The following is a 21,779-nucleotide window of genomic DNA, read 5'->3' as shown; positions in this document are numbered from 1 at the left end:
TATATCTTGGTGTGGGCGTGTGATGCAAGATCAGGAGCTGTGCCAGCTATGTTGCACTGTCAGCATCGGCCTGTAACAGCAGCGATTGGAGCTAGCTTCGTTCTCTGCTGTTTAGCCACTTAAAGGGGTTTTCCAGGAACACATTTTTAAAACATAAAGGCCATCAGCAATGAAGAAATGTCATCTTTTGTTTCTCGTTAAAACTCTGTTTCTGAGCTGTCCCATATAGATGGGGTCCTCCAGCTCTTTACTTCCTGTGACAGTCCATTCAAAGCACAGAGATTTCCTTCACCAACAGGCCTGCGGTGATGTCATGGGGGGCCTCTCCCAGTTAAGTAGGAGAGCACATGCAGACTCCACACAGAAGTAATCTTATCAGCCAGCACCCCTAGGCCACAGCCCCACTATCAATATTTGGTCAGACTTTTTCTATCCACTGTATATGGTAAAGTGAATGCAGTCAGTCCAAACTACAACTTGTCCTGCAAAAAGAACAGCCTTCATACTGCTATGCCTATGGAAAAATTAAAAATATTATGAGCCTTGGAAAAAACAAAAATATGTCTGCATCCATAAGGCTATGTGCACACGGTCCGGAGCCGCTGTGGGTTTGATGCTGCGTGTTTCACACCCGCAGCCAGATGTTACAGCATAGTGGATGGGATATCTAGAAATCCCATGCCCTTTAAGGGTCTCTCTGCACCTGCAGATCACCCGCGGACACGGACATGCGGTGCGTCTTTCAGATCCGCAGCATGTCATTTTCTCTTGCCCGTCTACATGTGGACTTTCCCCAAAGACATCTATGAGGAAAGTCCGCATGTGAGGATAAAAAAAAACCCTTGCCTCTCCGTTACATAATGAGGGCAGAAGCCATGCAGCCTTTCAGCCGCATCAAACCTGCAGCGGTTCCTGACCGTGGGCACATACCCATAAGTGGTTGTATCTGAGAGAACCTGCAGCGTATATTCACCTGTACTGTGGCTTTTCACCCGGCATGCTCAGGATACCCCTCTGCGGATTTCCCCATTTGCGATGCAAAGAATGAAGTCCCCAGTGTCACCACTGTGAGATTACAGCTGTAACTCTATGGGGCGTATGAATAATATGCATTTGTTGTGCTCTCGAGCATTATACAACCGCACCAAGTATTTGGCTTCAATGCTATAAAACATTATCCTATGCTTCATACATTTTATATGACGACCACAAATGCAAACCCCTCAAGATGGTTCATGTTTTGTGGGAATTACATTTACTGAGTGCTGGAAACCTAGCTGATCGTACACTACTGCAGGGTCACCATGATGATCTGCCCATGTAATACCGATGGACTTATGGCGCCAACTCTGCGCTGGCAGGTAGCAGATACTGTATTTATAATCATACCATCTGAATAGGGGGTAGACTGCTCGCGGAGGAGCACCCCTCCTCCTCCTCACTCCCTCCATGTGGCTTTTTAGATCCCCCACTGTTGGAGCGACACCGTTATGGCACATGCTTACATGAGCATATTGTGCTAAGAAAAGCATGGGCTATGGATTGAAACCTTGTAGGGAAGGCAGGAATGTAGGAGAAGACGACTTGGGTTTCCTTGAATGCAGAGATGTCTTCAATATGATTGCCCACAAGCTTGGTGGAGACGTTAACTCTATTCCTTGCCAGAACGTGGGATCTGTATAGCTGATCTAGACTGTATATTATATACTATGGTAGATACTGTACAGCGGATCTAGACTGTACATTATATACTATGGTAGATACTGTACAGCGGATCTAGACTGTACATTATATACTATGGTAGATACTGTATAGCTGATCTAGACTGTACATTATATACTATGGTAGATACTATATAGCTGATCTAGACTACATTATATACTATGGTAGATACTGTATAGCTGATCTAGACTGTACATTATATACTATGGTAGATACTGTACAGCGGATCTAGACTGTACATTATAGACTATGATAGATTCTGTACATCAGGTCTAGAGTGTACATTATATACTATGGTAGATTCTGTACAGCTGATCTAGACTGCACGTTATATACTATGGTAGATACTGTATAGTGGATCTAGACTACATTATATACTATGGTAGATACTGTACAGCTGATCTAGACTGCACGTTATATACTATGGTAGATACTGTACAGCGGATCTAGACTGTACATTATATACTATGGTAGATACTGTACAGCGGATCTAGACTGTACATTATATACTATGGTAGATACTGTATAACTGATCTAGACTGTACATTATATACTATGGTAGATACTGCACAGCGGATCTAGACTGCACGTTATATACTATGGTAGATACTGTACAGCGGATCTAGACTGCACGTTATATACTATGATAGATTCTGTACAGCTGATCTAGACTGCACGTTATATACTATGGTAGATACTGTATAGTGGATCTAGACTACATTATATACTATGGTAGATACTGTACAGCTGATCTAGACTGCACGTTATATACTATGGTAGATACTGTACAGCGGATCTAGACTGTACATTATATACTATGGTAGATACTGTACAGCGGATCTAGACTGTACATTATATACTATGGTAGATACTGTATAACTGATCTAGACTGTACATTATATACTATGGTAGATACTGTACAGCGGATCTAGACTGTGCATTATATACTATGGTAGATACTGTATAGCGGATCTAGACTGTACATTATATACTGTACAGCGGATCTAGACTGTGCATTATATACTTTGGTAGATACTGTATAGCGGATCTAGACTGTACATTATATACTATGGTAGATACTGTACAGCGGATCTAGACTGTACATTATAGACTATGGTAGATACTGTACAGCGGATCTAGACTGCACATTATATACTATGGTAGATACTGTATAGCTGATCTAGACTGCACATTATATACTATGGTAGATACTGTATAGCGGATCTAGACTACATTATATACTATGGTAGATACTGTATAGCTGATCTAGACTGCATTATAAACTATGGTAGATACTGTACAGCGGATCTAGACTGTACATTATATACTATGGTAGATACTGTATAGCTGATCTAGACTGCACATTATATACTATGGTAGATACTGTATAGCTGATCTAGACTGCACATTATATACTATGGTAGATACTGTATAGCTGATCTAGACTGTACATTATATACTATGGTAGATACTGTACAGCGGATCTAGACTGTACATTATATACTATGGTAGATACTGTACAGCGGATCTAGACTGCACATTATATACTATGGTAGATTCTGTATAGCTGATCTAGACTGCACATTATATACTATGGTAGATACTGTATAGCTGATCTAGACTGTACATTATATACTATGGTAGATACTGTATAGCTGATCTAGACTGTACATTATATACTATGGTAGATACTGTATAGCTGATCTAGACTGTACATTATATACTATGGTAGATACTGTATAGCTGATCTAGACTGTACATTATATACTATGGTAGATACTGTATAGCTGATCTAGACTGTACATTATATACTATGGTAGATACTGTACAGCGGATCTAGACTGTACATTATATACTATGGTAGATACTGTACAGCGGATCTAGACTGTGCATTATATACTATGGTAGATACTGTATAGCGGATCTAGACTACATTATATACTATGGTAGATACTGTACAGCGGATCTAGACTGTGCATTATAGACTATGGTAGATACTGTACAGCGGATCTAGACTGTACATTATAGACTATGGTAGATACTGTACAGCGGATCTAGACTGTACATTATATACTATGGTAGATACTGTATAGCGGATCTAGACTGTACATTATATACTATGGTAGATACTGTATAGCGGATCTAGACTGTACATTATATACTATGGTAGATACTGTATAGCGGATCTAGACTGTACATTATATACTATGGTAGATACTGTATAGCGGATCTAGACTGTACATTATATACTATGGTAGATTCTGTATAGCTGATCTAGACTACATTATATACTATGGTAGATACTGTATAGCTGATCTAGACTGCATTATAAACTATGGTAGATACTGTACAGCGGATCTAGACTGTACATTATATACTATGGTAGATACTGTATAGCTGATCTAGACTACATTATATACTATGGTAGATACTGTATAGCTGATCTAGACTGCATTATAAACTATGGTAGATACTGTACAGCGGATCTAGACTGTGCATTATATACTATGGTAGATACTGTATAGCTGATCTAGACTGTACAGCTGATCTAGACTGTACATTATATACTATGGTAGATACTGTATAGCGGATCTAGACTGTACATTATATACTATGGTAGATACTGTATAGCGGATCTAGACTGTACATTATATACTATGGTAGATACTGTATAGCGGATCTAGACTGTACATTATATACTATGGTAGATACTGTATAGCAGATCTAGACTGTATATTATATATTATGGTAGATACTGTATAGCAGATCTAGACTGTACATTATATACTATGGTAGATACTGTATAGCAGATCTAGACTGTATATTATATATTATGGTAGATACTGTATAGCGGATCTAGACTGTACATTATATACTATGGTAGATTCTGTATCTGCTTGTAGGGAAATTACTGAAATCAAATTAAAATGATGCTCATGTCATGGGGATTTATGTGTCGCTTGTGTGTAGACATTGCATTACTTATTCCTTACTGAGCCTGAGTTACCTGGTATAATAATCTACAGCTGCACTCACAATTAGACTAGCTTCACAGCAGAAATCACCCAGTATTTCTTTCTCTGCTCAAAGCTTGTGACAAACTGTCCCACTGCACTTAAAAGGAATCTGTCACCAGGTTTTCGCTTCTCTATCTTGAAGTAGCATAATGTAGGGGCAGAGACCCTGATTCCAGCAATGTAACACATACTGGGCTGCTTGCTGCATTTTTGATACAAACCAATCCAATAGATTCCAGTGACACAGTTCTCATTAAGAAAAATTACAGTTTAGCCTTCTGGACTCTGTAATATTTTTTGTCTCTTTAGGAGCATCTGAGAGCAGCATGATGTAGGGGTAGAGACCCTGATTCCAGGCATGTATCACCTATTTTGCTGGTTGTTGCACTTTTCATAAAACTCCTGTTAATCTGCTATAGATCTAGCCGTTCTCCGAATGCTGAGCTCTGTATAACCCTGCCCACAATACTGATTGGCAGCTGTGTATACTGTGCATAGGCAGAAAGCATCCAATCTGAGAAAAGGTGTAGCAGGAACACGTCACCACTTCTGCATTTTTGTCCCTCTCCTGGTTTTGACTTATACTGATGTGAAGTACTGACCAAATACTAAGGCTCGGTATCAGGCGTGTCTGTAACATTATCCATTTTTTGTCCTGAAAAAAAAAAAACCTGATGATTTTTCATCTTAATATTGTGTCTGTTTTTAACATTCGTGTAACAATAGTTTTTGTACATTGCACCCAAAAATAAAGGCCCAATTGATTTTCCTCTGTGAGCTTTACAATGGATCGGTCCTGTCTGTATGGCATCCATTTTTCTTAATGTATCCTTTAAATTAAACGGCAGAATATATCTGGAAACCAGATAGAAACTGGTAGGAATATGTTCATGAATTATCATATTGTCAAGTGCATACAAGGAAAACTGATGCCACACTGGTGGACACTGACGAAAAATAGTCCATATTTTCTTGTACACAAATAATGGACGTTTAAGTACTTTATTCTGAAATATCTCCTTCATAATCTTGTTCCTCCCCCGTCAGTGCTATAGACTTTAAATAGAGCAGCAACGGCCATGCTTAAAAAGGGGTCTCCCATCCTGGAGATCAATGGCGGTCCTAGTAACCTGATGTCTGAGGGGCAGTTCCCAATCAGTAATGATATTTTGTGGGTTAATCTATTGTCGGGGTCACGCCTATCCACAGGACCCCCCCAGTCTTGTTGGAATTCATTATTTGTGCCTGCCTGTTGGCTCTCCAGTCATTTTGTCTGAGACTAAGATGGCTATAGACAATATAAGGAGAGTGTTACGCCTGGCGTCTGCCCCTCCATTCCAGCGGGAGGCTTAGGACCCCCATTCTAGTGATCAGTAGTGGTATTGCTTTTTGCAGTTTATCATCATAAGTAAATTCTCCTAGGAGATTACATTTATATGGGAATTGAGAAGCTAAAAATATAAACACAAAGGTCTATAATAGCAAATAAATAAAGTTAGCGTGGGCTGGTTACTTAGCAACTATGGGGAGAAGCGCAGAATTGGTATTGTGCACGGAGCTGTAAGCTGCCACCAGGGATGGATGGGGGAATTGTCTGCTCTAGACCTGCGGATGTGCCGGCGCTGCGGGCTCTAGACCTGCGGATGTGCCGGCGCTGCGGGCTCTAGACCTGCGGATGTGCCGGCGCTGCGGGCTCTAGACCTGCGGATGTGCCGGCGCTGCGGGCTCTAGACCTGCGGATGTGCCGGCGCTGCGGGCTCTAGACCTGCAGATGTGCCGGCGCTGCGGGCTCTAGACCTGCGGATGTGCCGGCGCTGCGGGCTCTAGACCTGCGGATGTGCCGGCGCTGCGGGCTCTAGACCTGCGGATGTGCCGGCGCTGCGGGCTCTAGATCTCCGCACACTTACAGTATTCCTTCATATCAGTTTAGGTTTTTTTTTTCCAAGAACCCCTAAAAAGATCATGTAGCCTGGTATATTTTGTGGTGATAGTTTTCTTTTTTTTTTTTTTCACCTTATTGAAATTTACGGTCCCCCCCCCCAATCATGTAATTGCTTTTCCGCGTCCTAATGGTACTTGCTGCTTTTCTTTTCGGACGTTAAAATGTGTCTCCTGCTTCCCCCTAAGATGGAGCTGCCTTCTCTCGTGCTGCCCTCTGCGGCACAAGTGCTTCCATGTTGTGGACAGTAGCCAGAAGTCTAGGTAGAATCTCAATTTTCGGATGTACCCTCACCCGGTGTGTTTCTTATACGTCATAAACGCATAACTGCTGCTTAGGTCACGTGTTAGGATTTCCAGTGATGGGGCTGAAATGGGAAAGATTCGTCCAGAAGGAGGAAGATCAGGACCAGTGTGGCAACGTTGTCCTCTAGGAATTCTTCCAATGCACAGATGCTTCATTGGTTATATTAGATAAGGTGTAAAGCAATAACGCGTTTCAGCTCCGGCCTGGAGCTTTCTATGAGATGCCAGCACGATCTGATGCATCTGACGACAGCTCCAGGATGACAGTGCTATTACAGTCTATACTGGTGTCAACAACGACTGTGGCACCTTAGGAGTTTGTCAGAAGATAGAGGCTCCTTCTGTCTGGCCATCCATGCCCCAGGTTGTGATGAAAGAACCTGACCTTACTGTAGCCCTCAGATCTGAGATATCTGCCCATTCGGTCATGTCAGACATACTGATAGGGAATCTAGATTGTGAGCCCCGATGGGGACAGCGACGACAATGTATGTAAAGCGCTGCAGAATATGTTAGCACTATATAAAAATAAAGATTATTATGTCAGAGACCTGGCATCAGTTTGTCACTGTTTTAAATTGATGGAAAATAACGTTCTGGAATAGCATGTATACCGTGTTCAAGTACAGTGTCTTGAAATGTAGTCATGGTCCGTGAACTTTTCCATATTTTATCACTTTACATCCACAAACAAATGTATTTTTGAAGGATTTTGTGATATGTTGTCCTGGGTTCAAATCCCACCAGGAGAACATCTATAAGGAGTTTCTATGTTCTCCTCGTGTTTGCGTGGGTTTCCTCTGGGTTCTCTGGTTTCTCCCACACTACAAAGACATACTGATAGGGAATGTAGATTGTGACACCCCCCCCCCCCCCCAATGGGTACAGTGCCGATAATGTATGTGAAGCGCTGAGGAATTAATAGTTCTATATAAGTGAGTAAAATAAATATAACGGTAAGTATTTAAGGAAAGATGCACTGTTTTCAAATATTTTAAAAATATAAATCGGAAAATTGTGACATGCATTTGTATTCAACCCAAGTCAATACTTTGTAGGACCACCTTTCACTACAATTACTGCTACAAGTCTTTTGGGGTCTGTCTCTACCAGCGTTTCACATCTAGCAACTGAAATTTTTGCCCATACTTCTTTACAAACCAACTCTAACTCAGTGAGATTGGATGGAGGCGTCTGTGAACAGCAATTTTCATGTCTTGCCACCGATTCTCAATGGGATTTGGGTCTGGACCGTGACTGGGCCATTGACACACATGAATATGCTTTGATCTAAACCATTCCATTGTAGCTCTGGCAGTATGTTTTGGGTCGTTGTCCTGCTGGAAGACGAATCTACGCCCCAGTCTCAAGTCTTTTGCCACTTTAACAGCTTTTCCTCCAGGATTGGTCTGTATTTGGCTCCTTTCATCTTCCCATCAACTCTGACCAGCTTTCCTGTCCCTGCTGAAGAAAAGAATCCCCACATCATGATGCTCCCACCACCATGTTTTCATGGTGGGGATGGTGTTTTCTGCCACACAGGATTTTGAACTAAGCCCAAAAAGTTCTACTTTAGTCTCATCTGACCAAAGCACCTTCTTCCACATGATAGCTGTGTCCCTTACATGGCTTTTTCTAAACTGCAAACTAGACTTCTTATGGCTTGCTTTAAAAAATTACATCATCTTGTCACTTCTCTATAAAGACCAGATTTGTGGAGTATGTAACTGTGGACAGATTCTGCACACTGAGTTGTGGATCTCTGCAGCTCCTCTGGAGTGACCATGGGCCTCTTGGCTGCTTCTGTAATTAGTGCTCTCCTTGCTTGAGATGTCCGTTTAGGTGGACGGCCATGTCTTGGTAGATTTGCAGTTTTGCCATGCTCCTCCTATTTTCGATTGATGGATTGAACAGTGCTCCATGAGATGTTCGGAGCTTGGGCTATTATTTTTTATAACCTAACCGTGCTTTACTGTTCACAACTTTATCCCTGACCTGTCTGGTGTGTTCTTTGGTTTTCATGATGCTGTTTGATCCCTAATGTTCTCAAACAAATCTCTGAGGTCTTCACAGAACTGTAGTGATACTGAGAATAAATTACACACTGGTGGAGTCAGTTTACTAATTATGTGACTTCTGGAGGCAATTGGTCACTAAGGATTTTATTTAGGGGTGTCAGAATACAGTGGGCTGAATACAAATGCATGTTACAGTTTTTCAGATATTTTAATAATAATTAGAAAACCATGTATCATTTCCTTTACACGTCACAAATACTTGTTACTTTGTGTTGGTATATCACACAAAATCCCAATAAAATGCATTTAAGTTTGTGAGTGTAATGTGGAAAAAAAATGTGGAAAAGTTAAGGGGTATGAATTCTTCTGCAAAACACTATCTAGTGGGGACAAAATAAAAGTAAAATTAATATTTAAAAAAAATCTAACTTAAAATTTTTTCATTTTTTTTTTCATTAACCCTTTCCGACATGTGCCGTTCGTGAACGGCACAAATCGGGTCTCTCCCTTTCATCGCCGGAGTCGTGATCCACGTCAGTTTCTGACAGCGGCATTTAACATGGCCGCGGCAGAAGGATGTCATAAGTCCCGCTTATCGGTGCCCATGTAACATGACCGCGGGTTGGCATGACAACCCGGGGTCTGCAGGAGACCCCTGCGGTTGTCATTGCTGGGATGCTATGAGCGCCGACCAGCGGTAAAGCCAATGGTGTCGTTCAAAAGTACAACTTGTCCCACAAAAAATAAGTCCTCACGCGGCCATATTGACCGAAAAATAAAATTAAAAAGTTATCTGGGGAGCAAAAACTAAAAATGGCCCAGGGTTCAGGGGGTCAAAGAAATACATCTTTTATTTAAAAAAAAAAGCTACATATGTAATGATGTTTGAATCCTACCTATCTAGGAAAGAGATAACAAAAAGGTGAAAACAATGCTGGAATTGCTATTTTTCCTAAATATTTACCCCACAAATTACCCCTACATTATATGCGTCTCAAGGTCAATAAATTTACCTATCTAGCAAAAAAAAAGCTTTTATAGCTACGTCAACAGAAAATGAAAAATAAAAAATTAATAGCCTTTGTAAGCTGCAGCCCAGTTTATTTTTTTTCGACCAATAAAACCATTGTTAGGTAAAAATGCTAAAATGTGAAAAAAAAAAAACCTGCATGAATTCAATAACACATGTGAACCTCAAAATCAGGCTTATAAAAAGTTACATTTGTCCTGCAAAACACAAGCCCGCATACAACTATATCAATGGATTGGGTATTTTTTTTTTAAATGGCTTTATCTTTTAGACTCAAAATAAGCTGGCCCTTAAGAGGTTAATAATTTCTAATGACTTGGATGATTCATTGCATTGCAAGAATTAATCTGCCTAATTAAACTGTGCCCCAGCCCGCGCCCTACTACATGTAAGGCAGGAGGTGAGTGCGGTGTACTGCCAACACTTGTCATTACACTGTGTGAAGATTTAGTCCTTGTGTTTGGTGAATTTTTGCCTCCATTATAAGGGTTTTCGCTTTTAATTCTCCTTCTTGTATGTTTCAGGTGCGTATTGCTGCAAAATTCATCACTCACGCACCCCCAGGGGAATTCAATGAGGTCTTCAACGGTAAGTGACACACAGGGCATGCGCTGGTTGGCACTAAATAGCTGCAGATCTGATGGCATCCCTATTCTATCTGCTGCAGAGCTAGCAGTTCTGTGAATGCCGAGCCCTGTATAACCCCACCCACACCACTGATTGGCAGCTTTCTGTGTACACTGTGCATAGGCAGAAAGCTCCCAATCGGTGGTGGGGGCAGGGTTATACAGAGCTCGGAGATTAATCTCCTGCTGAGAAAACAGTGATTTTATGAAGTCTACAGCAAGCAGCCCAGTAAGTGATAAATCACTGGTATCAGGGTCTTTGTCTCTACATTGTGACGCTCTCAGATTAAGTGTCAAAAACCTGCTGCTGGATTCCCCTTAATTTATGATTTGTTGCCAGGGCATAACCTGATCCTCATATGGTAAGATAGGCCAAAGTTGGGTCATCCAAGGCAGCGGCATCAGTGAAGAACGAGTCATCATGTGATTGAAATGTACAATAATGTGGGAATTGGCAAAGGAAACACAAATGTTAGCATGGCTTTTATTTCTGTACTAGATGGTGGCAAGATTCTAATGCATCGGGTATTCTAGAATATGTATGCAGCCGACCGGGCGCAATCAGTAGAGCTTTGTTTAAATTTGGCGCCAATAATGCTGATTGGTCGCGGCCAGCGACCGCGACCAATCAGCAGAGCAGTGTTTAAATTTGGCGCCAATAATGCTGATTGGTCGCGGCCGGCGACCGCGACCAATCAGCGAATCCTATTAGTGAGGACCGGGGAGCGGCGCTGCCTGTGCGGGCACTTCCGCTACGAGCAGCCGGGAGATGAGCGGCTGCTCACAGCAGAAGTATCCCGACCGGCGGCGCCACTTCCGGGTCCTCCCTTCACATTTGGCGTCGGGAGATCAGCGGCCCTAGGCGCTAACGGCCACCATCTTTTTCTGAAATCGTGCGTCGCTGATTGGCTGTGGCCGGACCAATCAGCGACGCGGGATTTCCTGTACAGAAGGACAGACAGACGGAATAAGACGATTATATATATTAGATTTATTTTTTTCATTTAACAAATTCTCAAACAGTAAAACGGCACAATTTACAGTAAGAAAAGATCAACAATTACCGTATCTGGACTATAAGACGCACCCCAAATTTTGGGGAGGAAAATACGAAGAAAATAAATTATAAAATTGGGGTTCATCTTATAGGCTGATTTTACGGTAGCTTACGGGGGGCCGCCACTGATGCAGGAAGCTGGCGGCAGGAGTGGGGCGATGCTGTGGGCCATGCCTTGGGAGGAGGGAATGTTCGATGGTGCAAAACTGCGGCATGCCTCGGGCTTTCACAAAATGTCAGCATTTGTTTTCACTGTGGTGGACTGCTGGCGCATGCGCAAAATGAAATCTCAGCTCCCAGCCTGGGGCCCGCAGGATCGGCCCACTCCTGCCGCCAGCTTACTGCAACCGCAACCCCACATCCTGTGATCCCGCTCCACCACAGCCAGTAAGCTACATTTGGATTATAAGACGTACCTCCCTTTTCCTCCCAACTTTGCGGGGAAAGAAGTGCATCTTATAATCAAAAAAATACAATACTTCCGATATCACCAATAGTAAACCACTGTTATGGGACCCGTTGGCCTACGACTTGAAGCTGCTTCAGGAAAATGCCAGCTCATGAGGAGGCTTCGCTGATGGCTATGCCATTGTTTTTGTTAGGTATAGAGAGCGGGCAGCTTCAATGCAGATGTCACTTATAACCACTTTAGGGTTCCTGGACCCTGAAGCCGTTTAAAGCTGTGACATAAGACGCCATGTGCACATGCCACAATAATGGCTAAGGTAGTCACCCAGCGTGTCATAGGGACCAAATCTGAAGATGACTCTTATAGTTGCCCCTTTGGATAGCTCTAGGACCTTTTTCCATTCTCTAACAATTCCTAAATTTTTTTAATTATCTGCGATTTCCCGTATTTCAGTGTCCTAATGTGGCACAGTAAGAATTGTTTGGATTTTGTTTTGATGAATGAGACACCTTTTTGGTTCATTTGCCAATTTATTATCCAGATGAACATTCATCATATCTATAATTTGATGCCAAAATAATAGTATTAAGGGTCAGTCCCACCATACGAGTGTGTACGTTCCCAAGCTTCCCCACTTCTTCTTCAGCAATGCACAATGTCGGTCAGAGCCCCATGTTCGTAAAATCCTTAGTACAAAGCATTTAGAAAGGATTTTGGGATTCAGGTCTACTTATTAATTACCAACCTAAATCTCCAGCCCATAGTCTAGTTTTATGCGCAAATAACATTAACTTACAGAGTTTTAAAGGCTGTAGGACACCTTCAGGGGCTTTTATTTTCTTTGCATTTTGTTCCCTAGCCATCATTTTTTGTGATTAGGACTCTTTACGTTTAGCAGGGTTTGCCTTTTAAAGTGTTTGTGTTGTCTGCAGAATGAGTTAACTGATAAGCCATCAATGAGCTTGTTCTGGAGCATTTCAAGCTCTCATTATTGTTCTGAGCTCCTCTCAGCTGATTGAAGACCACAAAATTCAGCTCAACTTTCATGTGGTCTTAAATCAATTGACTGGGGCTCGGACGAGAAGAGTCATAAACTCTCCGATTAGAGAACAAACTCACTAACGGATCCTCAGTTAACTCATTCTTAGGGCAACACAGAGGCCTTCAAGGCAAATGGTGCAAAGGTTCTATTGGAATCCAATAGCAAAAATACTTGTATTCAAGTAACAAAAATACCCCCGAATGTGAGAAGTGTTGTACAACGAATAAAAAGCTGGTACTTCATAGTCGTAATAAGTGGTTCTTCTGTTTAGCATATGTGTACCCACGGGACCCGTTTCTGTGATTGTAGGGTCCCAGAGGCCACGCATATATCACCTATCCAAACGTTAATAAAATCTCATAAAGGCAATTGCAGCCATGATTTATGTGATGATGGTCACTGCTGTAATGTGGTCAGTTATCGGTGTGTGCACCCTCTGATCATTGCCCTTGATGGATGTTGCGTCACACAGGCCTCGGTGCATTAGTCTACAGCCAGCCGGCACTACAGCACCTAACAGGAAAGCACCGTGGCTGCAGCCATGTGATCCTTCTCGGCTGATTGGCACCTGCCGGCACAATATATTTAGGGCATCCACATCTGTCCTACATTAGTGAGGATGCTCTCTGACATAGATTTGCTGTAGATTTTCTGGTTGCTCTGTCATATACAGCTCTTCTGTCCTAGTGATCAGTACATTTCAGTGACTCCTCTGCCTTATTCCTCTACATGATATGATGACAGCAGTATGTAGCTCTTAGCTGTAATGTCACATTAAGGCGCGATCTGTAGAAATGTCTGTGTAATGGTGTGTATTCCCTCTTCTTTAGATGTCCGGTTACTTCTCAACAATGACAACCTGCTCAGGGAGGGAGCGGCGCAGTAAGTCTCCACAAGTGTAATGTCTGTAATGTTAATTCAGTGATCAAACTAATACATGGGGTATCTTCTGTGCTGGTGAAGCCACCAGCCATCCATCCACTGTGGCCGTGGGATTCTTACAGCCTTCTTCCATGGTGGTCTGACCATTTCCAGGTTGTCACTGTAAGGCAGTGTTCATACACTGCATTTTTTTTATACTTTTTTTATGCAAATTTTCAGCTTTGTTTTGCAGTACCAGCAAAGTCTGAGATTCCAGAAATCTCATGCACACATCATGGGTTTTTTTTGCTTAGGATTTTGTGCTTTGCATGTTTTTTTGCAAAATAGAGTATGCCGCCACTTTCAGAGTTTTTTCACCCATTGGAAGTGGTGGTGAAAAAAAAACGCACCAAAACCTGCGTTTTTGACGCAGCTTTTTCCTGCCCAGAGATCAGGTTTTGCTGCAGAAAAATAAGCTGAAAAAGTGCCTAGTATATAGCCTAAATATGCACGCTGAGGCCTCGATTCATTAAAGGGTCGTCCACTACTCGGACACCCGGAGGAAGAGACAAAAGCCACAGGACTCAATGGCATCTACTAACTGTCTTGTCCCATAAAAAAGACAACACACTCCAAGCATACAGCAGTGACATAATGTATAGCAGAGTGAATAACTACTGTTGTAAGTTTCCTGCTCCCTCTAGTGGTGGATGCAGGTAGCTGCATGCTATCATGTAAATCTAGGTTAAGGATTTTGTGCATCTATCTGCTCTATTCACATGTCCAGTGGTTCTTTACATTTTTGGATCCATTTTAAAATGACAAGACTGACATGAAATGATCTAATACAGGATTTATACACTTGAATGGGGAACAAAATGTCCTAAAATGTCTTCTGCTCCAATCTGTTTTTTTTAGCTGGTTCAAATAATGTATTCTGCACAACTGTTTAGTCTGTTTTTGTTATTTCTAGCATTGAAATCTATGGGAAAATGGATCATAAGGGATGGTCATCCGTTCAGGGACCCTTTTTTTAAGCACTGCGCGTGTTCAGAACACTAGAGGTGTTCACAGAAAAAACTGGAAAGGAGCAAAAGCAGATGCAAAATGGCCACAAAGAGTGCACCCATTTTTTCTCCTTTTTGTAATGGATCCAGTATTTTTTTAGTACTGCATCTAATAGAAACGGGAGACAACTGGACATATGAACGGAGCCTAAATTGGCACAAAATTTTGAACCTAAAATGATATTTAATGAAGATCTGTCACCAAATTTTTCATGTTGAACTGGACACATGATGTAATGGAAAATAGAACTTTTTATAGTCCAAGTGGGCGTTACCAGAGAGATTTCCCTGGGGCGTGTACTACTTTCTGATTCTGACTGATCATAAGCAGCACACCCTCACAATAGCATTGACAAACCGTTTGCTCTCCTCACTGCAGAGTGATGACATGTGCTGGAGCACAGCAGACCTGAGTGTGATTACATGGCGGCTTTTATCTCTAGCAGTCTGTGTGGGAAAGGGACCGTATTTCAGATTTTAGTCTTACTGTAAATATTCTTATTAACGCTTCTCTAGATGTGACGCACAGATGACGTCACACCAGCCTCCACTAATCAAAAGCCATGCCGAGGATGCAAGAAGTGAAGAGATTCGCTGGTCTCCTCTCTACCTGCTAGGTACCACTGACCTGAACGCTAGACCAAAGTCCGCAAATCAGTTTGTTCATCTCTTTTGCCCCCACTATAGCTTAGAACATGCTGTGTGAGACATAATGATAGTCTGCTCTCCTCACTCTAGAGCAGGGATGTCAAACTCACATACACAGAGGGACAAGATTAAAAGCTTGCACATAGTTGTGGGCCAACCTTTATATTTATTTAAAAAATGTCTACAATTGAAGTTTTTCCTCATCAAATATAACGATGAACTGACAGGGGTTGTCCCATGAACAAAGTACATTTTAATTAATAGATTTTATAATAAAATATTTGAATAATATGTAAAACTTGTATGGTCCAGTGGACTAATTTAAATATGTAATAACAAAGGATAGAAAACCTTGAATAATACTTTATCTATATGATGCCAAAAAAGTGCCCCCAGAGTATGATACCCCCACACTGATTTCCTCCATAGAACCCTTCACACGCATGGTATGATGACGCCCTCCTCAATCTCACTGACAAAGAATGGTGACCCCCATCACAGTATGATTCTTCAACTGTTCTCCCCATACAGCCCTCAATACACTGCCACAAAAAGTGCTTCATACAGTATAATGGGCCCCACATAGTCCTCCATACAGAATAATGGGCCCCACATAGTCCTCCATACAGTATAACAGGGCCCTGCATTGCCTTCCATATAGAGTAATTGCCCCACATAGTGCTCCATACAGTATAATGGCCACAGTGTTTTATACAGTATAATGGCCCCTCATTGTGCTTTATAGTATAATGGTCCCACATAGTGCTCCATACAGTATAATGGGCCCCACATAGTCCTCCACGCAGTATAATGGGCCCCACAGAGGGCTCCCGCAGTATAATGGGCCCCACAGAGGGCTCCACGCAGTATAATGGGCCCCACAGAGGGCTCCACGCAGTATAATGGGCCCCACAGAGGGCCCCACGCAGTATAATGGGCCCCACGCAGTATAATGGGCCCCACAGAGGGCCCCATGCAGTATAATGGGCCCCACAGAGGGCCCCACGCAGTATAATGGGCCCCACAGAGGGCCCCACGCAGTATAATGGGCCCCACAGAGGGCCCCACGCAGTATAATGGGCCCCACAGAGGGCCTCACGCAGTATAATGGGCCCCACACAGTATAATGGGCCCCACAGAGGGCTCCACGCTGTATAATGGGCCCCACATTAAAAAAAATACTCACCTGCCTGTTCTTCCCCCGCCCCCACCACCCGTTCTCCTACGGTCTCTTCATGGGATTTTCACATCCTCTACACATCTCGGTACAACTGGCTCATTGTAATGATGTCATCATACCCACTGCGCTGAGACGTCAGACGCGGAGGCGGGATTGATGGGAGAGGGAGCTGTCGCTCCTTCCTCCTCATTGCTTTCAAATGCATTGGTATCTAGGATGCCGATTATAGTTGAATATGCGATGCCTGGCGTCACGGGCCGAATATACACGGAGGACCCGCCTAGCTTTGCCAGGTCTGCTGTGCTCTGCAGTGAGGAGAGTAAATTGTTTCAGTGCTTTTCTTTCCCCCAGTGTGTTGCTGCCTTCGTCTGATTGGTCAGTGTTAGAAAGAAATCTCTCTAATAATGGGCACTTGGACTTAATTTTTTTAACTATTTAGGTATCGAATTGTTTGATTGCTAACATCTCCACAACAGAGAAGTAAAAAAAGTTTTGCAGCACCTGTTACATTGTGCAGGAACAAAAGTTCACTTGAATCAATAGATCTTGGAATAATAATTTTCACAATTGGATGTGTTTAACTAAAATGTTCCTGTGCTGAGATAATCTTATAAATGTGCCCCTGCTGTGTAATGGCTGTTACAGCAAGAGATCACAGCTGATTATTTTTGTGAGGGAAAACATTTTCCTGCCTGTTTTGTTAAAAAAAATCAAAAAAAATCAAAAAAAGAATCAGCTGTGATCCCCTGCTGCCCTGTCTGTATACTCTTTTGCTTCCTCCCCTGCCCAGGAGCTGTGGTATGATCAGACCATGTTCCTGCACAGTCAGACACAGCCATTGCACAGTACACAGCAGGGGCACATTTATAAGATTATCTCAGCACAGGAACATTTTATTTAAACACATCCAATTGTGGAACTTATTATTATTCCAAGATCTATTGATTAAAATTAACTTTTGTTCGTGAGAAAACCCCTCTACACCCGAGGGTGGTTTGCACGTTAATGACCAGGCCAATTTTTACAATTCTGACCACTGTCACTTTATGAGGTAATTACTCTGGAACGCTTCAACAGATTCCACTGATTCTGAGAATGTTTTTTCGTGACATATTGTACTTCATGATTGTGGTAAAATTTCTTCGATATCACTTGTGTTTATTTGTGAAGAAAACGGAAATTTGGCGAAAAGTTTGAAAATTTTGCAATTTTCAAACTTTGAATTTTCATGCCCTTAAATCAGAGAGATATATCACACAAAAGAGTTAATAAATAACATTTCCCACATGTCTACTTTACATCAGCACAATTTTGGAACCAACAATTTTTTTTTGTTTAGGGAGTTATAAGGGTTAAAAGTTGACCAGCGATTTCTCATTTTTCCAACAAAATTTACAAAACCATTTTTTTTAGGGACCACATCACATTTGAAGGGGCTTTTGACGGAAAACACCCAAAAGTAACACCATTCCAAAAACTGCACCCCTCAGGTGCTCAAAACCACATTCAAGATGTTTAAACCTTCAGGTGCTTCACAGGAATTTTTGGGATGTGGAAGAAAAAAATTAACATTTAACTTTTTTCATAAAAATTTTATTTAGACCCCAATTTTTTTAAAAGGGTAACAGGAAAAAATGGACCCCAAAATTTGTTGTGCAATTACCCCTGAGCACGCTAATACCCCATATGTGGGGTAAAACCACTGTTTGGGCGCATGGCAGGGCTCGGGAGGGAAGGCGCACCATTTGACTTTTTGATTGTAAAATTTCCTTGTAATAATTAGCGGACGCCATGTTGCGTTTGGAGAGCCCCTGATGTGCCTAAACAGTGGAAACCCCCCACAAGTGACCCCATTTTGGAAACTAGACCCTTCAGAGAGCTTATCTAGATGAGTGTTGAGCACCTTGAACCCCCAGGTGCTTCACAGAAGTTTATAACATTGAGCCGTAAAAATAAAATTTTCACATTTTCCCACAAAAATGTTTTTCAGCCTCCAATTTTGCATTTTCATAAGGGTAACAGGAGAAATTGTGCCAAACCATCTGTTGTGCAATTTCTCCTAAGTACGCCGATATCCCATATGTGGGGAAAATACAGTGTTTGGGCGCTCGTCAGGGTTCAGAAGGGAAGGAGCACTGTGTGACTTTTTGAACGCAAAATTGGCTAGAATTGAGAGCAGACACCATATCGCGTTTGGAGAGTCCCCGATGCGCTTACATAGTGGAAACCTCCCACACAAGTGACCCCATTTTGGAAACTACACTGTTCCAAATTATTATGCAAATAATATTTTCTCAGATTTTCCCAAATTACCTATAGGAATTGCAGTCATTGTAATTTTCCAGTCTAATAACTATTAGAGTACAATTGAAAGGTTTTTTGTACAAACTGCCTATGATAACAGTATATTTTTAAAAAAATAAAACGCTCAAACTGCACTCAAAATGCGTGTTGTCAGGCACCCATGCTCCCCTGACCTCAACCCCATTGAGAACCTCTGGAGCATCATCAAAAGGAGTGTCTATGATGGCGGGTGGCAGTTCACATCGAAGCAACAGCTCTGGGAGGGTATTCTGTCCTCATGCAAAACAATTGAAGCAGAAACCATCCAAAACCTGACAAATTCAATGGACGAGAGAGTTCAGAAGCTCCTTTCGAACAAGGGGTCCTATGTGAAAATGTAACATCACCTAGAATAAAGTTTTGAGTTGAAAACTGTTTGATTTCAGTGTGTAATAACCTGCTAATGCTTATAATTTCAAAAATGACCATTTTTTTGTTCTTTATTAAAATGAAAAGGTTGAAAACTCTGCTGTGCATAATAATTTGGAACATGCATTTTGAGTGCAGTTTGAGTGTTTTATTTTTTTAAAAATATACTCTTATCATAGGCAGTTTGTACAAAAACCTTTCAATTGTACTTTAATAGTTATTTGACTGGAAAATTACAATGACTGCAATCCATATAGGTAATTTGGGAAAATCTGAGAAAATATTATTTGCATAATAATTTGGAACACAGTGTACATCCCTCAAGGATTTTATCAAGGGGTATAGTGAACATTTTGAACCCAGAGGTACGTCACAGAATTTGATAACATTAGGTCATCATATTGAAAAAGTTGCCATTGGTCTTGAGCGCAAGTGCTCGCTACTTGAGTTTGCATCGGGTACTCGGGTATTCATCATGTATCGCGGGTGCTCGTGACTTCCCGCCCCACATGTTTTTTTGGGGTGTCTAACAACCGTGAAACATGCGGGGATCGCTCGTGCATGGCAGGCAATCCTCGCAAGGTTTTTTTTGGCCTTGAAGCATATGGGGCGGAGGCTCGAGCACCCGCGATACTCGGTGCATACCAGAGCACCCGATGCAAACTCAAGTAGCGAGCACTTGCGCTCAGCACTGGTCACCATATTGTCGTCATTTTTTTTTTTTTTACTTTACTTTTGAAAAAATCCAAACCCCAACCCTAGCGTTTATTTTTTATGCTGTTTCTCTTGCGGTATAAGTGATTAGACCGCTTTATCATTCAGGTCGGTGCGATTACAGAGATACATATCGGGTTTTAATGATTGACAGCTGTCACACACTAAGATGCTTCTTTTTTTTCTTTTTTTTTTTTTTGCATCGCCATATTTTGAAAGCTGTAATTTTGCCATATTTCGGCTGACAGTCATGTGACGGCTTGTTTTTTGCGGGACAAGTTGACTTTTTTATTGGTGCCATTTTCAGGCATGTGACATTTTTTGATCGCTTTCTATTCCAATTTTTGGGAGGGCAGAATAAACAAAAACCAACAATTCAGGAATTTTTTTGGAGTTTTTTTTTTTTTTTTTTTTATTCTGTTCCGCATGTGGTAAAATTGATAAGGCAGCGTTATTCTTTGGGGCAGTACGGTTACAGCGGTACCACATTTATATAATTTATGTTTTGGCGCTTTTACACAAAAACTATTTTATAGAAAAAATAATTTTTTTGCATTGCTTTATTCTGAGAGCTATAACTTTTTTTTCGGCTGATGGAGCTGTATGGCTGCTTGTTTTTTGCGGGGCAAGATGACTTTTTCGGCGGTACCATTATTCACATTTGTCTTTTTGATCGCGTTTTATTCCGTTTTTTGTTTGGCGATATGATAAAGCATCTTTTTTATTATTATTATTTTTTTTTACAGTATTCATTAAAGGGGTTAACTAGCGGGACCGTTTTATAGGTCAGGTCGTTCCGGATGCGGCGATATCAAATGTGTACTTTTATTGGTTTGTTGTGGTTTTTTTTTTTCAGAATAATATTTATTCATGGGTAGAATATATTTTTCTTTTTTGGGGATTATTATTTTCACCTTTTTTAATTATATTTTTTCTTTTTTTTTTTTTCTTTTTTTTTTCCACTTTCTCACTTTCTAACACTTTTTGAACTTTTACACTTTGTCCCACTATGGGACTTTCACTTTTTGCAGTCTGATCCTCTGTTTATCACAGGAATGTAGCACCATCCCTGTGCTATGCAGGCCGTCAGCGCTACACAGGTGGAAGTTACTTTGGTCGCGCACTGCGCATTATCAAAGTAACGTCCTGGTGACTGGGATGTCGTCATGACGACATCGGGTCACCATGCCAGCCACCGGGATCTGGCAGAGACCGTGAGGGACGCCGGAGAGGAGGTAAGAAACGACGCTTACCTCCCCTTGCTCCCGTAATGCATTTCGGGGGTTAATATGCTGGGAGCAATGCGAGACCGCTACCTGCACATAGCAGCGGGTGTCAAATGTGACAATCAGCTGACACCCGGCGGCGATCGCCCTGCACCGCTTGTGTGTGAGTGAAATCGAAAGGGCGTACTAATACGTATCTGGCCCAT

General features: G+C 41.7%; 1 protein-coding gene across 1 annotated transcript in view; it reads left to right on the top strand.

Annotated features, from left to right (window-relative positions):
* The window catches only part of CAPZA1 (capping actin protein of muscle Z-line subunit alpha 1), a 64,682-nt gene that overhangs the window by 22,407 nt on the left and 20,496 nt on the right, over positions 1 to 21,779 (top strand). The window contains exons 2-3 of the mRNA XM_073667183.1: positions 10,556 to 10,619; positions 13,996 to 14,047. Of these exons, the coding sequence (XP_073523284.1) occupies positions 10,556 to 10,619; positions 13,996 to 14,047 (116 nt within the window). The remainder of the gene's footprint in view (positions 1 to 10,555; positions 10,620 to 13,995; positions 14,048 to 21,779) is intronic.

Source organism: Phyllobates terribilis, unplaced genomic scaffold, assembly GCF_046119375.1.
Source record: "Phyllobates terribilis strain yellow unplaced genomic scaffold, ASM4611937v1 Scaffold_2__4_contigs__length_985480577, whole genome shotgun sequence".
Taxonomy (NCBI): domain Eukaryota; kingdom Metazoa; phylum Chordata; class Amphibia; order Anura; family Dendrobatidae; genus Phyllobates; species Phyllobates terribilis.
The sequence above is the reverse complement of the archived record's forward strand: the minus strand, read 5'-3'. Positions and strand labels throughout refer to the sequence as shown.